Below are 20,230 nucleotides of genomic sequence, written 5' to 3'. Positions count from 1 at the left end.
GCAGTGAAGACAGAGTTTAATTCACAATCTGTCCTTGAAGGCCAGCCAACCCCTGTTAGTGTGTCCAAGACCACTGTGACCATGTATCCAAGTGCATCAGTGCTTTTCATACAACAATTTCAATGTGGATGAAAGTACACCTTTTTTAAATGCAGCATTGCTCAGTATCCTTGGAACAGATGAATATCACACAGTTTAAATTGAACAGTGTCCAAGAATAGTATGTGCTGCTTGCCTTATCTGGGTAATTAAAGCTGTAATGCTTGCTGTCACCAGGAAAATAATTGTGGAGCCCATGCAGCACTAGTTTCTGAGATTTGCATCCTCATTGCCAGCCTGCAGAGTGTTCTGCAGTTATCCCTCCTCTCTCTCCTCCTCTCTCTCCTCTCTTCTCCCTCTGCTTTCTGCTAAATGAATTCTCCGTGCACAGAAGAATTGTTCTCATCTGTTTTTCATCTCCTTTTTATGAAACGTAATGGGTTTCCAGGAAATGAAATGATGCAGTCGTTTAGTGACAATGCAAAGTGTTCAGAGCATTTTGTTGCCTAGGGTTATGTGCATAAGAGGGGCCATGACAGCGCCAAGATGTATTCTCCCTGCCTTTTGTGCAGCGGGGGAAAAATCAATCTCTCTCAGTGCCTCGGTAGTGTCTTTTTCTCCTTTTTGTTTTTAATTGTTCCTTAAGGCTTATCATGGAGAGCCAAATCCCACATGGCGCTAGCATCCCGAGCGTGTTTAACTGGTGCAGGTGTCGGTGTGCTCGCATTCTGTCCCGCGAGGGCCCCTCCCCCGACCCAGGCTGTGATTGCGGCCAGGTGCTGCTCAGGTGTTCACCCGGGTACTTCTGCATTGTGGGTCACAGGTGCTGCCAAGGTTGCTCCCTCTCCTCCGTCTGTCACTCACTCGCTCCTGCCTGCACCCCCCCTTCTCTCTGATTGCAGCTCTCTCTCTCTCTGTCTCTCTCTTCTCTATTTCGCCTGGTTACGCTCAAATTTGCCCAACCTCTGCAGCCTCTGCGCTAGAGGAGGAGGGGGCACTGGTATGCCTTTTGAGTGTGGAGACACACACACACACGCACGCACGCACGCACGCACGCACACACACACACACACACACACACACACACACACACACACACACACACAGATGGTGGGCTGTATTCACAGGTGTGAGTCACAGCAGATCATTAAGGACTGTGAGTGATTGTGGTGGTTGGTCCTTTAACCATACTCACTGTTAGCTCAACTGAACTAGAGATGGAATAGATGATATTATCCTTTTGTCTACTCCACTGGTTTGGTCCACATGAGGAGAGAAGACTGGTTTGTAATGAATCCACTCTTGTGTGAAGGCACAAGGCCTTAGCATAGTGAGAGCACATTTCTGCAACCATTTCAAGGATATGTATTGCTACTTGGGATTTGTTTACTGGTACTAAACAATAGGTGAATACATTTTTTTTGTGGGTTGTTTTTCTGGAAATCTTTGAATGTGTCTGGTGTTATTCTATGTGTCAGGCCAGCAGAGGAGGAGAAAGAAAGAGGGTGGAGAGGGAGGAGAGGGGAGGCGAGGGGAGAGGAGGTGTGGTGCGCTGTAGTCTAGTGGATGTAGCCGGTCATTATGCAGAGCTGCAGGGTGCGCTTATCTGTTACTGTGCTCAGTGGAGCGTGAAGAGCTGAAGACGAGCTGAAAGGGCACAAATCCCTCTCCTCCATCCCGCGCCTCCACATCCCCCCACGCCCCCTCCCCGCCCCACTCACCCCCTCCCGGTCCCTGCCCTCCTCAGGCCCTGGCCCCAGTGCTGCCAGTGAGGCGTTGCCCAGCCCAGCTGCAGAGGGGGCTACCTGTCCAAGAAGGGCCAGGGGAGAGGTGAGGTGATGTAACAGGTCGCTGAGGGGCAGCTGCAGCAGCGGAGGGGCGATGACAGTAATTACAGGTCCAGCCAATCAGTCCAGGAACATCTGGAAATATCCTCCTCTTCCACTGCATGTAATATTATATCATGTTGTACATGATAGTCACCTCACCTTCATTGATTCTGACAGCACAGCATACTGTACATCATCGTGAAATATTTCTGGTGTTGGTTTGACTGTGGATTATAAGAATTCAGTAAAACCAGCTCTTCTTTTCATTCCCGTTTCATGAAATATATGGGCGTTTGATTGTTCAGTAATTCACATCCTGTCTTTTCCACGACTCCTCTACCTTGTGTCTGCTGTTTCCCTTGGTGACAAAGCCAACCCACTCCTGTAAAGCCCACCTAAAGTCAGGCAAGCCTATTCCCATAGAAATCTCTGTAATGCTAAATGACACATCAAAAAGCGTAGCTTGGTGCATTGCTCAAATGTGAGATACTACATCTACAGCAAGGAAGGATTTTCAGAATAGTGGAGGCAGTGTCTTACTAGGGTTTGACGACTGAATCATGAGCTGCCAGCATTTAGCCAATCCCTTTATACACACATCTAAAGAATCTTCCTACAATCACTATTGGAAAGCATCCATACTTTTAGCAGAGACTAGGCATTCTCTCTCTCTCCCTCTCTCTCTCCCTCTCTCTCTCTCTCTCTCTCTCTCTCTCTCTCTCTCTCTCTCTCTCTCTCTCTCTCTCTCTCTCTCTTTCTCTCTCTATCTCGCTGTACTTTGTCCATGTCACACTCTTTTCTCGACCACATCCCTTTCCCTCCCTTCTCCCTCCCTTAGCCCCCTTTGTTCGCTCCCCTCCCCCACCACGCCCCTCTTTATCCCTCATATACTCTCTCTCTTTCTTTCTCTCTCCTTTCCCTTTTTCTCTCTCTCTGTCCCCTTTCTCTCTCTTGTAGATTTACTCTCCCCTTACACTAGCTGGCAGCTGACGCCAATAAAAATGTTAGTGATTGTTAAATGAAAACACAAAGTTCAAGGGCAATGATTCATTAGGAAGGAATGCTGCCAGTGGAACAGCTCAAGTCTCCTGTCTCCACTACTGCACTGAATCTCAATCACAGACACACTCTTGGCTACTGTACCTCCATATATCTGTTGGAATATGTCCGTCCGTCCGCTGGTCTCTGGCATTGTGCTCTATCTTGTTCCCTGAGGGAGAGTCTTGCCATGCTCCCTGTCCAGCCAGGTCAGTAGCAGAGTTGTAATGCTGAAGTACTGCACTGAGCTCTCTGTGTTGCGTGAGTTGAGGTAGTCTGAGGTTTCACATGTCCTTTGATTCAGAGAAAGGGCAAGGCTAGGCAGTTTTACACAAACCATCAACAATGGCTTTTTTAGGTACAGCTTGGGATGGCTCTTCGCTATTCAGGGAGACCAGCCTTGAGAACTTTTTACTGAGGTGATCCTCATTAATTAAAGGGCCAATCCGGAGTTGCTACATACATTATATCCAAAATATTTACTCCAATGTTTGTAAACAAAGTTAATGTAAACAAAAACTGTATTGCTTTAAAACATGGTTAAAACGATCATTTTGATCTCATGTCTAGTCAGTCCTTGCCTCCATAGCTCTGTCTATGAATGTGAGAGTGGTTATATTTTTCAAGCCTCAGCTTGAACCATAACAAGTGGTGATGTGGCCATTGTTTGAACTCCGGATTGGCCCTTTAAAGTGTGATGAGATGCTATATTTCTACATGAGATACAGTGTGATGAGATGCTATATTTCTACATGAGATACAGTGTGATGAGATGCTATATTTCTACATGAGATACAGTGTGATGAGATGCTATATTTCTACATGAGATACAGTGTGATGAGATGCTATATTTCTACATGAGATACAGTGTGATGAGATGCTATATTTCTACATGAGATACAGTGTGATGAGATGCTATATTTCTACATGAGATACAGTTTGATGAGATGCTATATTTCTACATGAGATACAATGCTGTAAAAAAGTATTTGCAACTTTCTAATGTTCTCAACTTTAGCATATTTTTGATACTGAATGTTATCAGATCTTCAACAAAAACCTAATATTAGATAAAGGGAACCTGAGTGAACAAATAATACAACAATTACAAACTTATTTCATTTCTTTCATAAACAAAGTTATGCAACACCCAATACCCCTGTGTGAAAAATGAATTGCCCCTTACACTCAATAACTGGTTGTGCCACTTTAAGCTGCAATGACTCCAACCAAACGCTTCCTGTAGTTGTTGATCAGTCTCTCACGTCGCTGTGGAGGAATTTTGGCCCACTCTTCCACGCAGAACTGCTGTAACTCAGCAACATTTGTGGGTTTTCAAGCATGAACTGCTCGTTTCAAGTCCTGCCACAACATCTCAATTGGGACTAACTTAAAATTGGTTGCTTTTTAGCCATTTTCATGTAGACTTGATTGTGTGTTTTGGATCATTGTCTTGCTGCATGACCCAGCTGTGCTTCAGCTTCAGCTCACAGACTGATGGCCTGACATTCTCCTATAGAATTCTCTGATACAGAGCAGAATTCATGGTTCCTTCTATTAAGGCAAGTCGTCCAGGTCCTGAGGCAGCAAAGCATCCCCAAACCATCACAACCATTTGTAAACTCAGGTTCACTTTATCTAATATTAGGTTTTGGTTGAAGATCTGATAACATTCAGTATCAAAAATATGCAAAAATAGAGAAAATCAGAAAGGGGGCAAATACTTTTTCACAGCACTGTATTGCTGGCACTGTCATTGGCACTGTCCTTCTGAGTTTGCAGATGTAACCTTGAGAGCATACAGGCTGCGCTACAGTTGTTTCTTCGAGGAGTCTAGCAGGAATAATTGACTTTGTCCCATAACCCAGACTGACAGTGTGATCACACACCATTCATAAACATCTGTGTTTAAGGCCTTGTTGGGATGAGTCAACCCAATTCAATTCATAGGACTTTATAAAATACAAGTCATGTTTAGAGTGGTGGAGCCAGTTGTGTGTCTGTGCCCTGTGCTCTTACAGAGCCATGCTGGTGCACTACTCCGGCCCTCACACACTCCAGTCCACACACATACCACACGCTCCACACATACCATACACATACCACACACACCTGGCCCAGGGACCTCAGGTGGCAAACGCAGCACCTGCCACAGCCTCCCCTAAAAATATCCACCCCCATTCCCCCATGGATCCAATTCATGGAGAGAAATGAATGTAGCAAATGAATCAATGTAATCGTGTTAGTTTTCAGACGTGCTCGTCCCAGGAGCAGGGTAGCGCAATCCCCTCTCCTCCCAGGATACGTAGGGAATCCACAGCGTCATTACCCTGCCTGTGTAATATAATCCAACCTGCAGGGTTTGGCAAAGAGCACGCACACACACACACACACACACACCTCCACTGAGCACACACACACACACCAATCCCCCCACTTTGTCCCTGTTCATCCATATTAAATCTTTCATTACACATATATCTTATTTTATTCATTGCTTCCCGTCCTAGCCTGGAGCACTGTGACTTAATGAGATATTAATCCTGTGTTTCAGCTGGAACATTTATATTTACCTGGGAACAGATCTGGTTCCATTCTCTTTGTCATTGTGAACTCACCTTTGTTATGTTTCATTAACTGTACATGATAGGTTGTCTTTTATATAAATGATCATCCACCTACATGAGCTCTAACCTTGCATCTATCTGTTCTCTCTGTAGGTTTCATTTAGCCACAGAAACAGGGGAACTGGAGCAAACACTAAGTGCATGCTAAAACACTAAAAAGCATGAAATAGCGTAAACTCTGCCACACCTGACCTGTGATTCAATAAGAGCCTTCACAGAGAGCTGGCTGAATGTCTGGCAGAATGTCCCCTGTTTCCCCTGCCCAAGCTCAGCCTCTTCTCCTCCCCTCTCCTTCTATCCCCCTCCTCCCCCTCTCCTTCTATCCCCTCCTCCCCTCTCCTTCTATCCCCCTCCTCCCCCTCTCCTTCTATCCCCTCCTCCCCCTCTCCTTCTATCCCCTCCTCCCCTTCTATCCCACTCCTACCCCTCTCCTTCTATCCCCTCCTCCCCCTCTCCTTCTATCCCCCTCCTCCCCCTCTCCTTCTATCCCCCTCCTCCCCCTCTCCTTCTATCCCCTCCTCCCCCTCTCCTTCTATCCCCTCCTCCCCTTCTATCCCACTCCTACCCCTCTCCTTCTATCCCCTCCTCCCCCTCTCCTTCTATCCCCCTCCTCTCCTACCCCTCTCCTTCTATCCCCCCTCCTCTCCTACCCCTCTCCTTCTATCCCCACTCCTCTCCCTCTCCTTCTATTCCCCTCCTTCCCCATCTCCTTCTATCCCCCTCCTCCCCTCATCCCCCTCTCCTTCTATCCACCTCTCTCAGCCCCTGTTGGAGCCCCCCCGCTGCTGCTAGAGAGATGGAGGTGGGGAATTAAATGCTTAGTCAACTCAGAGAATTTAACTGAGACCTCTTAAATGCCTACCACGCACGTTACACACACACACACACACACACACACACACACACACACACACACACACACACACACACACACACACACACACACACACACACACACACACACACACACACACACACACACACACACACACAGCTCTGAAACGATTATCAAAGGACTGGTCCCATTTGACCACCCTCTCTATATGGCTGTTTAGTTTTTGGGTTGTTCTGTTGGACCCTGGACATTTGGGTCTCTGGGATTTCTGTGAAAGGGAATATGCCCGAAGTGCTTCGTGACTAAGAGCTGGATCAAACTTCCTGACCTGTGTTATCCTTCCTGGTCCTTCATCTCTGATCCTCTGATGTCTCATTGTTTAACAGTTGCCTGGCATCTAATACCAGCCGTCCACACACACACTTTGATGTGGCACACTGACTGTACTATAATATCCATCCAGGGACATGCAAGAATTCTCTCCCCTCCTTTTCCATGGATTATTAAATGTATTCTTGTTTTTCCCTTGATGCTCCTGTTGCCCTAACATGGCCGTCTCACATGTGCATGTCTGATAGGGGTGTGACTACGTGTGTGTTAGTGACCCTACTGTGGTGGCCTCCATCACAGCGTCAGTGTGAACCACGTGGTGGGAGAGGTTGTTAGGTAGCTCATGGCCCTCCTGCGCTGAGAGAATGGATGCGTGATTATGAAGTCATCAGCCATGAACCAGTAGGGCTGGGGAGGCGCCCCCCTTCTCGCGGGTCCTCGGGGTGCCATTGATTGGTGGCCATGTGTTTGTGCCCGATAGACTGTGAAATGGTGTGTTGCAGCACGGCTGTGTCGCACCTGCGTCCCACCAAGGTGATTGATTGGTTTGGTCATGTGGAATGTTCCCATCTGGTCTGCAGTAATGCATTTTTTTCATCCTGTGAATAGCAAGCACTGGCTGGAGGATAGTGAGGCTCCGAAAATGGGAAAGGCAAAACGAAAACATTTCCTCCCTCCCCTTTTTGCTTTATACCAACGCAGAAAAATCAAATAGACCAAGCTTCTTGTCTGATTATCCTGTGTGGTGGGGGTTGGGGGTATTTGGGATAAATACAATCAGGAAATCCACCTCTCCTCTTATACACAGGAACAGACCACCAGGGGAATCAAATCCCTTCTGTCTCTAGGTAGTCAGAGGGGCAGTAGTACTTCATTTTGAAAGGCATACTTCAAGGCTAAAAGCTGTGTGTTATAATGAAGGTCGTCTTTGATCCAGCTGAATATTTAGAGTCCTTGTCATGATTAAAAACCATTTCATGCTCCTCCCATCCTGAACTTGAGAGAGATGGAGGAAGCTTGTCTTTGCTGTTAAAAGAGAGCCTTTTCATTTTGTCGAGCATGACTCACCTTAACAAGTCTGTTTCATTTTGCTCTACTTAGATTCCTCCTCGTTTGATTCTGATTATTCTTAATCCCGGTCCCTCTCTTTTAATTGATCTATTCATTCCACCTAATGACTAATTACATATCAGAGCACATCAGCGAAGGCATTCATCATCGTAGAACGTAATAATCAATGACATTTCAACAAAGGAAAAAATAAATATGCAAAAGAACTCATTAACATTTTGTGCTGGCTGTTTGAATAATGCTGCTGCTGACAAGGCTGTAATTAACAGAAATTGATGCTGAGCTCAGGGTGGGAAGAGAGAGTTGTTTCCCCAGAGCTTTATTGTGCGCCCAGTGTGGGCCTCTGCCTTGCTGGTATGTGGACTGGGCTGGCTGGGCTGTGGGCACTGACTGCTACATCAGAGAGGGAGGAGGTGCTGATGTACTACCCTTACCACCCTGCTGACCTCTCCACAACCCCAGCTCACAGCACAGCTTTTATTTACTGTCAAACACAACCTGGCGAATACATCAAACGCCTGCAACAGGATGGATGTACACAAACACTTGAGAGAAGGAAACTAAAGGCTCCATTTTAAAAGCCAGGGAAACCAGTGAGTGGGTGTGCTGCTTTGTTCATGGCTGTAATGTCACGCCTGCCAGTGGATTGTGTTTGGGAGCTACTGAGCATGCCCAATGCAGTGCTTTATGTCAAGGTTTTCAAAGAGACCAGAACTTTCCACTACAGGGTTATTGTAGAATATCAGGGTGGAAATTGAGCTGCTCTGTAGTACGTGGTCTAAAATCAATTTCCTATGTTTTACTTTCCCACTGTAGGTCCCTGAGTCCCCCCCTTCTTCACCCCCTGTCTCTCTCTTTTCCTGTCGGCTTTCCTGTTTTTGTCATGAATATCAACAGAAAATGCAGCAAACACAATAACACCGTACCCAAACCGGCCGCAAGCATACGCTATGTGCACAATTTGATTTTGTCCCCCCACACCAAATGCGATCACAATACGCATGTTGAAATATCAAAACAAACTCTGAACCAATTATATTAATTTGGGGACAGGTCGAAAAGCATTAAACATTTATGGCAATTTAGCTAGCTAGCTTGCAGTTGCTAGCTAATTTGTCCTGGGATATAAACGTTGAGTTGTTATTTTACCTGAAATGCACAAGGTCCTCTACTCCGACAATTAATGCACACATAAAACGGTCAACCAAATCGTTTCTAGTCATCTCTCCTCCTTCCAGGCTTTTTCTTCTTTAGACTTTATATGGCAATTGACATCTAACTTTCATAGTTACCACGACGACCGACTGAACTCAGTTCATATTTCAATTACCCACGTGGGTATAATCAATGAGGAGATGACACGTGGGTATCTGCTTCTATAAACCAATGAGGAGATGGGAGAGGCAGGACTTGCACCGCGTTCAGCGTCACAAATAGAACTGACTTCTATTTTAGCGCTTGGCAAACAGACGCTCGTTGGCGCGCACGAGCAGTGTGGGTGCAATAATTGAATAACATGTATGTTTACATTTATTTTGCAATGCTCGTGCACGTGAAGCGAGCTGTGTGTGTAAATCTGTTAATGTTTTTTTTTTGGACAGATGAAAGTGCTGATTGTAACAAGTTCAAGGAATTTATTTTATTGCGTGTGTTAGCCCTGCCATATGGCTCAACATGGAACATTAACTTGACAGCGATAATGGATTGCGAGGAGGTTCTTGGCTAGCACTCCTAACGCAGGGACAGGAGCATGGATTGGGCTACTTCACAGGCACAGCACACACTGAAAAGAAAGAGGGGGGAACAGATGTATGATCTGTTCATTTGGCTTTAGCATTACCCTCTATTTCCTCATGTTTACACACTGTTTTACCCACTTTATATGTATATACTGTATTCTAGTCATGGCTCATTCTATATAACTACTGCTGTACACAACTTTTCTATTCATATTCTGTCCATACTGTATATACACACCATTTATATATATACACTATATACACAAAAGTATGTGGACACCCCTTCAAATTAGTGGATTCGGCTATTTCAGCCACACCCGTTGCTGACAGGTGTATAAAATTGAGCACACAGCCATGGCATCTCCATAGACAAACATTGGCAGTAGAATGGCCTTACTGAAGTGCTCAGTGACTTTCAACGTGACACCATCATAGGATGCCACCTTTCCAAGTTAGTTCGTCAAATTTCTGCTCTGCTAGAGCTGCCCCGGTCAACTGTAAGTGCTGTTATTTTGAAGTGGAAATGTCTAGGAGCAACAACGGCTAAGCCGCAAAGTGGTAGGCCACACAAGCTCACAGAACGGGACTGCTGAATGCTGAAGCATGTAGTGCGTTGAAATCGTCTGTCCTCGGTTGCAACAATCAACTACCGAGTTCCAAACTGCCTCTGGAAGCAACGTCAGCACAATAACTGTTCATGGGGAGCTTCATGAAATGGTTTCCCATTGCAGAGCAGCCGCACACAAGCCTAAGATCACCATGCGCAATGCTATTTGTCGGCTGGAATGGTGTAAAGCTCGCCGCCATTGGAATCTGGAGCAGTGGAAACGCATTCTCTGGAGTGATGAATCACGCTTTAGTATCTGGCAGTCCGACGGACGAATGGGTTTACTGGATGCCAGGATAGCTCTACCTGTCAGATGCATATTGCCAACTGTAAAGTTTGGTGGAGGAGGAATAATGGTCTGGGCCTGTTTTTCATGGTTCAGGCTCCTTAGTTCCAGTGAAGGGAAATCTACAGCATACAATGACATTCTAGACGATTCTGTGCTTCCAACTTTGTGGCAACAGTTTGGGGAAGGCCCTTTCCTGTTTCAGCATGACAATGCCCCTGTGCACAAAGCGAGGTCCATACAGAAATGTTTTGTCGAGATTGGTGTTGAATGAACTTGACTGGCCTGCACAGAGCCCTGACCTCAACCCCATCGAACACCCTTGGGATGAATTGGAATTACAACTGCGAGCCAGGCCTGACCGATGTCACTAATGCTCTTGTGGCTGAATGGAAGCAAGTCCCCGCAGAGATGTTCCAACATCTAGTAGAGAGCCTTCCCAGAAGAGTGGAGGCTGTTATAGTAGCAAAGGGGGGACCAACTCCATATTAATGCCCATTATTTAGGAATGAGATGTTCGACGAGCAGGTGTCCACATACCTTTGGTCATGTAGTGTATATACACTGAGTGTACAACACAGGAACACCTGCTCTTTCAATGACATAGACTGACCAGGTGATTCCAGGTGAAAGCTATGATCCCTCATTAATGTCATTTGTTAAATCCACTTCAATCAGTGTAGATGAAGGGGAGGAGACAGGTTAAAGAAAGATTTTTAAGCCTTGAGACAATTGAGACATGGATTGTGTATGTGTGCCATTTAGAGGGTGAATGGGCGAGACAAAGATTTCAGTGCCTTTGTACGGGGTATGGTAGTAGGTGCCAGGCACACCTGTTTGAGTGTGTCAAGAACTGCAACGCTGCTGGGTTTTTCAAGCTACACAGTTTTCCGTGTGTATCAAGAATTGTCTACCACCCAAAGGACATCCAGCCAACTTGACACAACTGTGGGAAGTATTGTTGTCAACACAGGCCAGCATTCCTGTGGAATGCTTTCGACACCTTGTAGAGTCCATGCCCCGACGAATTGTGGCTGTTCTGAGGGCAAAAGGGGGGCTGCAACTCAATATTAGGAAGGTGTTCCTAATGTTTTATACACCCAGTGTATATATGTTTATATTTATGTTCAGATATAGCTTGTTCTGATATTTACTTTTTGATTATGTGTACTGATTATGTGTACTGTTTTGTTGCTAGGTATTACTGCACTTTTGGAGCTAGAAACATAAGCATTTCGCTGCACCTGTGATAACATCTGCAAATCTGTTTACACGACCTATAAACTTTGATTTGATTCTGTGTTGTGTGTTTGTTTTATTTGGTCCGTGCCTTCCTTACCAGCGAGGCGAGTCGAGGGGTCTCAGTGTAGAAAAACAAAGAGGCCCTCGGTAGGAATGCATCGGAGATGCTGTAGAGCGGAGCAGAGCAGAGCGGAGCAGAGCTCACTAATTGGCTGTTTTTGTAGCTGGGGTTTTGAATTGATCCCTAGAGATGCTTAGATCACTACCTCCCAGAGTATCAAAACAAGGCACATTGCACAGCACCTCCATGCTCCAATCAATAGGGAGCCATACTGTGAATGACTCTTCACAATGCCTTCATTCTGAGGTCTCTGAGCTGCATCCCAATTTCATTTCAATATTTCATGTTGCAGATGCTGTTTATACCTCACACACTCATTATACCCTATCTAAGGAAGTCAATCAGTTCAGTAAGGTTGAATTGTAGGGTGGAGGGCAAATCAATTTCTCCACTGCTGCACACTAACATAGACATATCTGTTCTATTTTTGGTATTGATGGTAACTGTTCAACATAATGATTCGCAACTCCTCTATTACATTGCATTCAATGTCAAAACTGTTTTCAACTTTAGGCGATCATAATCATAATGGCCATTCAAAATGCCACATGTATATTGTGATACGTATACATTCAGACAGTGTTAGTCGTATGCCAGAATTGAAGGAAGCCTTTTTGCGTTCAAATTGATTTTCATATTGAGCCGGTGTCATCAGTGCTATTGATTTGGCTAGGAGCCACAGTATTATCCAAGGTGTCTGTCCCAGTGGACTTCATTTATATTTAGATCATCTGCTGTGATGGCTGTAATTAAGCCGGTTTATTCTTGTTGTTTTTGCATCATGTGTCTGGGGGATTGCGTCTGCGCCGGTGTCAACACTGTTCTTGATGGACACCTGGACAGCCCAAGCTTCTTCCTCGCTAGCAGAATGATGAATTTACTTACCATCCTATCCATCAACACACACTGTAGTCTAGGGAAGTACAAAAATGTATTAAAAAAATACAAAATACAAACTGTCACAGACAAGAATCAAAAAATGAAACAGTTGGAGAGAATATTGCTTTCTGTAGACCGACTGCACCTGCTCAGAACAAATCTTGTAATAATGATATTAGCGCTGCTGTTGTGAATGCCAGGCTGGCTGTGATAAGACAGGCCTGCTTGGGGAGATAATAAACAGCATGGCTAATGCCCTGGAAAGTGTCAGGCCTGCGACTCCTCTGGTGAAATTGGTCTCTTGTTCTCATGGTTTTCGTTCCTCTTTTCGCTCACAACGTTAGTGGGCTTTGATGGATGAGGTCTTGTTTCAGACTTCAGTGCTTCATAAAGGAGAATTAAGATTTAATGGCTCGAGTCATGTTCTGGCTCTGTAAATATAGGTTATTACGGGGACCTATTCTCCTCAGATTGAGTTATGTCTGCTAGAGACAGAGGAGAGCGCTGTGTTGTGATGAGGGTGTATTTGTCGGGCTAATTTGGGTGCTCGCTCGGCTCTAGAAGAAAAACCTAAGTGCCAATCTGTTCCACCTGATTTATTATCACTTGTTCTTCACTGCTTCAGCATCTTGAACACACATCCACCAGACCTGTGATCAACTTCTCCATCACTTCACATGATTAGTGGTTTAAAAAACGTTGAGTGATACCCTTGAAAGTACCTATTAGCAGGAAATTGCTATTCATTCTGATGTTTTCCTGGATTAACTTTCATGGCAAGACAGCCAGGCCATAGAGTTTAGGTGCTCTTTGATGGAACGCTAGCCAGTCTACCTTTTACTTTTCTGTTAGGCGTATTATTCTACAAGTATTGTAGAAAACTTCCTTGGGTTTTCCTTGAGCCAAGGTTCCTTCAACCAAGTTTCTAAATGGCTGAGTTAGCAGTCTCGGCGGTAGCAGCAGCAGTGCCCTCTACAATCAAAGCACAGTGATCCTGCCCTGGCTGTCTGCCTCCCCTCAGCCACTGGCATGTGAGAGTCTCTCTCCCAGGTCTTGTACTGTGTCCTCGACCAACACATCACACTCCACATGCGCTCTGCTCTTAAGTGTGATGATTTGGCTCCATTAATCATCCCAGTCAGAGGGTTTCTATAATGTATGATGTGTCCTATTACGGAGGGGAAGTGCCTGCTGGTGGCTTCCAGGGGGACAGGCAGGGGGAGACAGAGGGGAGTGCTGGGCCAGGCAGGTTATTGATCACAGAGGCCCTCTAGCCTGTCACTCCTCTAGCAGTGCTAAGGAGAGATGGAGGATGTGATTAGATAAAACAGGGGTTAGAGGAGCATCCGCATCAGGCAGGCAGCAAGGCAGGCGAGCCGAGCCCAGAACCCTGTTAATCAGTGACCTCTACACCAGATCCTGAAGTTAATCTCTAGCCACGCTCCTACTTGGCCCTTCCCCTTGCCACTGCCCACTGCATCCTTCTCCTCCGAGTGACTCATTTGGCTCATGGATGAGAGAGAGAGGGGTGTGGAGGGTGAGTGAGGGTTGGGGTGGGTGGGCGACGGGGGTGGGGCAGTGGCCTCACAGCTGCGCTAGCTGGCACCGGTTCCGCAAACATCAGCGTCGCAGCTAGCAGCCTGCTTGGCACAAACACTCGCCAGTAACACTTAAACAAATTGCAATTGCAATAGCTGGGCTGTCTTACATTGTTGATATTTGACATTCCAAGACACTTTTTCTCCCCCATATTCCTTTTTGGAGGCTTTCATCATATAGATGACTGTATGTTATGAGCGAGCCCACATTGTTTTCTAATCTTTGTGTTTGTGTGTTGAGCACCTATGGATCTTCTACAGAAGCTTCTCTTTGACACCCTGTTCTTTCTTTCAAACTGGAACATTCTTAAAGGTTTCTACATGATCCACTGAAAGGTTTCTACATGATCCACTGAAAGGTTTCTACATGATCCACTGAAAGGTTTCTACGTGATCCACTGAAAGGTTTCTACATGATCCACTGAAAGGTTTCTACATGATCCACTGAAAGGTTTCTACATGATCCACTGAAAGGTTTCTACATTACCCACTGAAAGGTTTCTACATGATCCACTGAAAGGTTTCTACATTACCCACTGAAAGGTTTCTACATGATCCACTGAAAGGTTTCTACATGATCCACTGAAAGGTTTCTACATTACCCACTGAAAGCATTTCTATCTATAATGTACAACCTCACCCCAAAATATACTGTGTGGTATTATATTTGAACGTATGCTTGGAAAAATTTGAAAAAATAAAATATAATGGTTAGCATTTGAATCATCGCTATTTTTGGGGGTTTTCCTTTTGATGTACAGACTTTAGTATTTTGTCTTGTCCTCCCCCCTAAAAATAAAAACACATGCTGTCACCCCCGTGCCTCACGGTTGGGATGGTGTTCTTCGGCTTGCAAGCCTCCCCCTTTTTCCTCCAAACATAACGATGGACATTGTGGCCAAACAGTTCTAATTTTATTTCATCAGACCAGAGGACATTTCTCCAAAAAGTACAATCTTTGTCCACATGTGCAGTTGCAAACTGTAGTCTGGCTTTTTTTATGGCGGTTTTGGAGCAGTGGCTTCTTCCTTGCTGAGCGGCCTTTAGGTTATGTCGATATTGGACTCGTTTTACTGTGGATATAGATACTTTTGTACCTGTTTCCTCCAACATCTTCACAAGGTCCTTTGCTGTTGTTCTGGGATTGATTTGCACTTTTCGCACAGAACGCGTCTCCTTCCTGAGCGGTATGACGGCTGCATGGTCCAATGGTGTTTATACCTACTATTGTTTGTACAGATGAACGTGGTTCCTTCAGGCATTTGGAAATTGCTCCCAAGGATGAACCAGACTTGTGGAGGTCTACAATTTTATTTCTGAGGTCTTGGCTGATTTATTTTGATTTTCCCATAATGTCAAGCACTGAGTTTGAAGGTAGGCCTTGAAATACATCCACAGGTACACCTCCAATTGACTCAAATTATGTCAATTAGCCTATCAGAAGCTTCTAAAGCCATGACATAATTTTCGGGAAGTTTCCAAGCTGTTTAAAGGCGCAGTCAACTTAGTGTATGTAAACTTCTGACCCACTGGAATTGTGATACAGTATATATATATATATAAGTGAAATTATTTGTCTGTAAACAATTGTTGGAAAAATGACTTGTGTCATGCACAAAGTAGATGTCCTAACCGACTTGCCTAAACTATAGTTTGTTAACAAGAAATTTGTGGAGTGGTTGAAAACGAGTTTTAATGACTCCAACCTAAGTGTATGTAAACTTCCGACTTCAACTGTATATATATATATATAGATAGATAGATATCTCTATCTCAAAATAAATGTATCTATATCTCAGTATTGTTATCATACTCTGTATCTGCACATGTTGCTGTGGTAAACACAGGGGTGTGCTGGTAAGTGCAGTGACATCAGAATGGGAACATCTCTTTGTTTACCAATGCTGCGCTCTTAGCGCTGTGTGATCATGCGTGGCGGCACGCTAAACAGTTAAATGCCTGTTTACTGTTGGGTTCCTCAGGGATGTTTTCCCCTCGGTTTGGGCTGAACTGCAGCGTTGTTGACTGTGCTCAGGTCCCTGGGCGTGTTACAACGCTTGGCTTGGCCGGGTCGTGCTCCAGAGGTTCAGGAGAGCTGCCTGCCTGGCCGCTAGCTAGCTACCTCTCTCCCTGGCAGGTAGGTAGGTATTTAGGTAGGGCCAGACCTGGAGAGAGAGGAAGTTTTCCTGAGAAACAATAACACTCAGCCATCAATTATTCACGGTGGACAGAGAGTGTGTGACAAAACACATGCTGGGGATGAATATTTCACTGTGGACATGAGCATCTCCTCACAGGGGGGAGACAAGGGGACTTAGTGATACTGATGGAGACCAAACCACCCTGAGGCTGATGTGCAGCTCAGGAAATGTAAAAAAAACAACAGGTAGAACTTTTTTAGTCAGCCAAGACAGATGTTCTCTCCCTCTGCGGTGGCTCAGGGTATGTAGTTAACCCACAACTAAATGCTCCTTCCTTTGCGAGAGAGCTAACCCAGAAATGTTATATCATATCAAATGAGTTGTGTTGCTACTGAAAGGGAAGCAGCGTTGTCAGTTAAACCACCTTACCTGATTTCGGCAGCTTCCTCTCAAGCTCTCTGGAGACTGTGTGCAGATGCAGTACGACTGTGCCCCGCAGCAATACTCAGAGATGTGAATCCTCCAACATGTGCCTCTGTTCACCTGGGCATGCCAGTATGATGTTCTGTTCAGTCAGAGCGTAACAGAATCACCTGGCTATGCAAGTTTTAAACTCACTAGAATATCTACCTTTTCCCCAGAGTAAACCCAATGTTGTTCCAGTGCTGCGTCTGGTGCTTGCAATGTTTGAAAGTCTGACAAAAATAATGTACGATGTGGTTAAAGTTGTTTATCATTTCCTTGTAGGAACCTCTTGTTTTTTTCCGCCGGGGTAAAAGTGCTGAGTTTAGTATATTGTGAGGAGCATGATTCATGTGCGTTGTGCGTCGTGTGTTTTATTTGTTTTCCTGACGGCTGCCGGGAAGCGTCTCTCTCAGGAGGAGTGCTGCACACCAAATGTGTGACACTGATGGAGCAACTCTGTCTAGGAGGATCTCTTCTAGCTTAAGGAATACGTATTCTACATAACATTTTGTACAGATCTGCATTATGATATGGAGCGGTGGTTTATGTCCTAATGTGTGGCATCATATGTGACCTGTATAAGTGTGAAAGTGAATTAGGATATTACCTTGTTATTTCAAGACACAATGAATAAGAACGATGATTTCTAGACCATGATGTAGTGTCAATGGTTTTTGTCTAAAATTTTCTCTGTGCCTCCACAGGTAAATCAGCAGAGAGGGCTCAATTTCCAGCCTATGGGAGAGAGCCTGGCGTGTCTGGCTGCCAGGTAAGTTTGATATCTGCTATTTACTGCTTCGTGTGGCTCAGTTGGTAGAGCATGGCGCTTGTAACCAGGTACCACTAAGAAAATGTATGCACTCACTACTGTAAGTCGCTCTGGCTAAGCGCATCTGCTAAATGACTATAATGTAAATATAGTGTGGTGAACTCTGCTTGTTTAATTCTCCTTGTTTGGGCATTCTCAATACATTGTTAAAACTAATTGGCATGTCCAGCTCATCAGATAAAATGCCTTTGTTGGTAGTATAATTATAGTGAAAAGGAACATTTGCACCGGAGATGGTTTATGAAGCGAACAAGAAAGCTCATGAGAATATTCTGAGGTGTGGAGGCTTAGAGATAATGAGTGAGTGATTACAGTGGAGCGTCCTCAGGTCTTCGCTGCCTGGGCTGAGGAGTTTCTCCGTGCCCTGTGTAGTCTAGCAGGGTCTAGCAGGGGCAGCCCGACACCACAGAGAAACACCACTTTCAGCACCTCCATTAAGCCAGGGTCAGTGAGCACAGCCAAGCTCAGCCCAGATCCCCTCTCTCAGACACACAGATGTTCAACACAAAGGCCTGATTGTGTGCACAAGCCACAGCTCTCTCTCTCTCTCTCTCGGTCTGACGTCAGCAAGTCAATGGGGAGAGCTCTCATATTCTCTCTCTTTCCTCCTCTTTCTCTCCCTCGTTCATTCTTCTCTCTGTTCTCCTCTTTTGCTCTCACTCACTGTTTTTCGGACTCTGCCCACTCTATCTCGAGTATCTCTGTATTTCCTTTCCCTCTGCTCTGGCTGTGAGACCAGTAGGAGAAGTTCCACGGAAAGTGGCTTCCATCAGGGTCTGCTCCACCCTTCACTGTTCCCAGTACTGAGCGTTTATATTCCATATTATGGTCAATGATATTGGGATTAGGGGTTTGTGAGTCTGGACTTTAAGATTAGGTTTAGGGCTACGTCTGAAAGATGTCTTTAAAAGATAGAGCCCACCTCTTTGGGCTTAACCCAAAGATCAAGGGAGCCTCTGACCTCATTGACTCACTTGTTAACCCACTCGTTTAACCCCAAGCTAATCATGTGCCAGAGTAGTACCCTTCACCTCTCTATTCCCTCACTGTACACACTGTACACATTACTACTAACAACTATGTGGTCATACAGAGGTCTGTGCTTCCAGTCAGACAGAGTGAAAATATAGCTGATGTGAGTTGAAAGCTCGTTTACTCATTCATAAAAGAGCTTTTGGAGATGGAATGCCAGTTCAGACATTTTGTGTGGAAACTGGGGAATTGATGCAGGCCTGCAGCTGCTGAGATCTGAGGCTGGCAGAGATTCAGTTTGTCTGGTCCTAGAAAAAAAACAGGAAGACCAAAAAAGTAATTTCATTCTTTAGAGAATGTAGGAAGAATGCTGGCTGGAAAATACGTTATTAATATTGTGTAACCCTTCTAGTGATTATCGACAGGGCTCCACCGCTGAATCTTGCTCAGCCGAATCATGCATGAGCAAAGCATCTCAGGTGCAAAGATTATCAGGCATTGTTTATCTTTTAATGAGCAGCCTGAATGTTCACAACCTCCATATGCTGGAGATTTCATAATCCATCCACACTAACCTAATAAAAGGTAACATTGTATTTTCTTCTCGGAGGACCTAGAATGGAAATTCGAAACAAACAATCAATCTATCAAGAGGTTGGTTTTTGGAAACTACTGTAATAGCGCCAGATATTTGCCAAACAGACCATCAGTTGTGGGCTTGTCAAGTCTAAGCAAATTGCCTCGCTCAGCAACGGATTATTGCATCATTTGAACGTGATAAAGAACTCCCCATGTCTTATTGGGTTAGATATTCAGAGTGTTGTAGCCAGCTGTGGCCCCTTATTCCACTGTTCCTTTTTTACACAGAACATGTCAGTCTCACCATAATCAACCCGTGTTTTAAACCTTCTGGCTTCATCTTTTTGGACAGTTGTTATCTGCACACCAGTAAAAGAAAAAGAGCCCAATGTATCCACTCATTGTCTTTGTGGTATGGTAAGGTGTTATTCTGCCTTGATCATAATAGCAGGAAATCTGATTTAATTGAAGGCCTTCAGCATATCATCCCTCTCTCTCTCTCACTGGGAGTGCGGGCATACTGTTCTGTGTGTGCCCATGTTGAGTTGGGCCTCTGTCCCCAGTGGGATGAGGTAATGAACAGGGCTGGGGTGTGGGGGGAGAAAGAGGGAGAACAGGGAAGAGAGAGTGGGAGAGAGAGGGGTTGGCAGGTTGCCGGGTTGCTGTGTTGCTGTGGCGGCAGCAGCGCTCTGTTCCGCAGGTAGCTCCTGTGTGCCTCCTGCGAGACGGATTACCCTGATTAAAGTGACAGGATGCAGTTGACAGACGACTCCCATTATCTCCTCAAATCTGCGTGACATTTCACAGTGGAAGATGATCATTGAGATGTGAAGAGGCTTGGGCAGAAAGGCCTGTGATTCAGGAAATTCTTGACATAATAAAGTCTTGTGTCGGGTTTTGGGCTTTAGCAACATGATTGACTGCAACGTCATTTGATGCAAGTGTGTTATTGGAGTACCAGGGGAGGACATTTTCTCCTTCTCCTTAGACAGTCACACTGACT

The 20,230-nt window shown here is 45.1% G+C and overlaps 1 protein-coding gene across 2 annotated transcripts in view; it reads left to right on the top strand.

The window, feature by feature from the left end:
• Positions 1-20,230, top strand: part of LOC120047305 (transcription factor 12-like) — a 95,344-nt gene that overhangs the window by 35,945 nt on the left and 39,169 nt on the right. For both annotated transcript variants that reach the window (XM_038992839.1, XM_038992831.1), the window contains exon 6: positions 17,552-17,616. In XM_038992839.1, the coding sequence (XP_038848767.1) occupies positions 17,552-17,616 (65 nt within the window). The remainder of the gene's footprint in view (positions 1-17,551; positions 17,617-20,230) is intronic.

This window comes from Salvelinus namaycush, chromosome 1 (assembly GCF_016432855.1).
Source record: "Salvelinus namaycush isolate Seneca chromosome 1, SaNama_1.0, whole genome shotgun sequence".
Taxonomy (NCBI): domain Eukaryota; kingdom Metazoa; phylum Chordata; class Actinopteri; order Salmoniformes; family Salmonidae; genus Salvelinus; species Salvelinus namaycush.
This window is presented reverse-complemented; position numbering and strand designations above follow the sequence as displayed.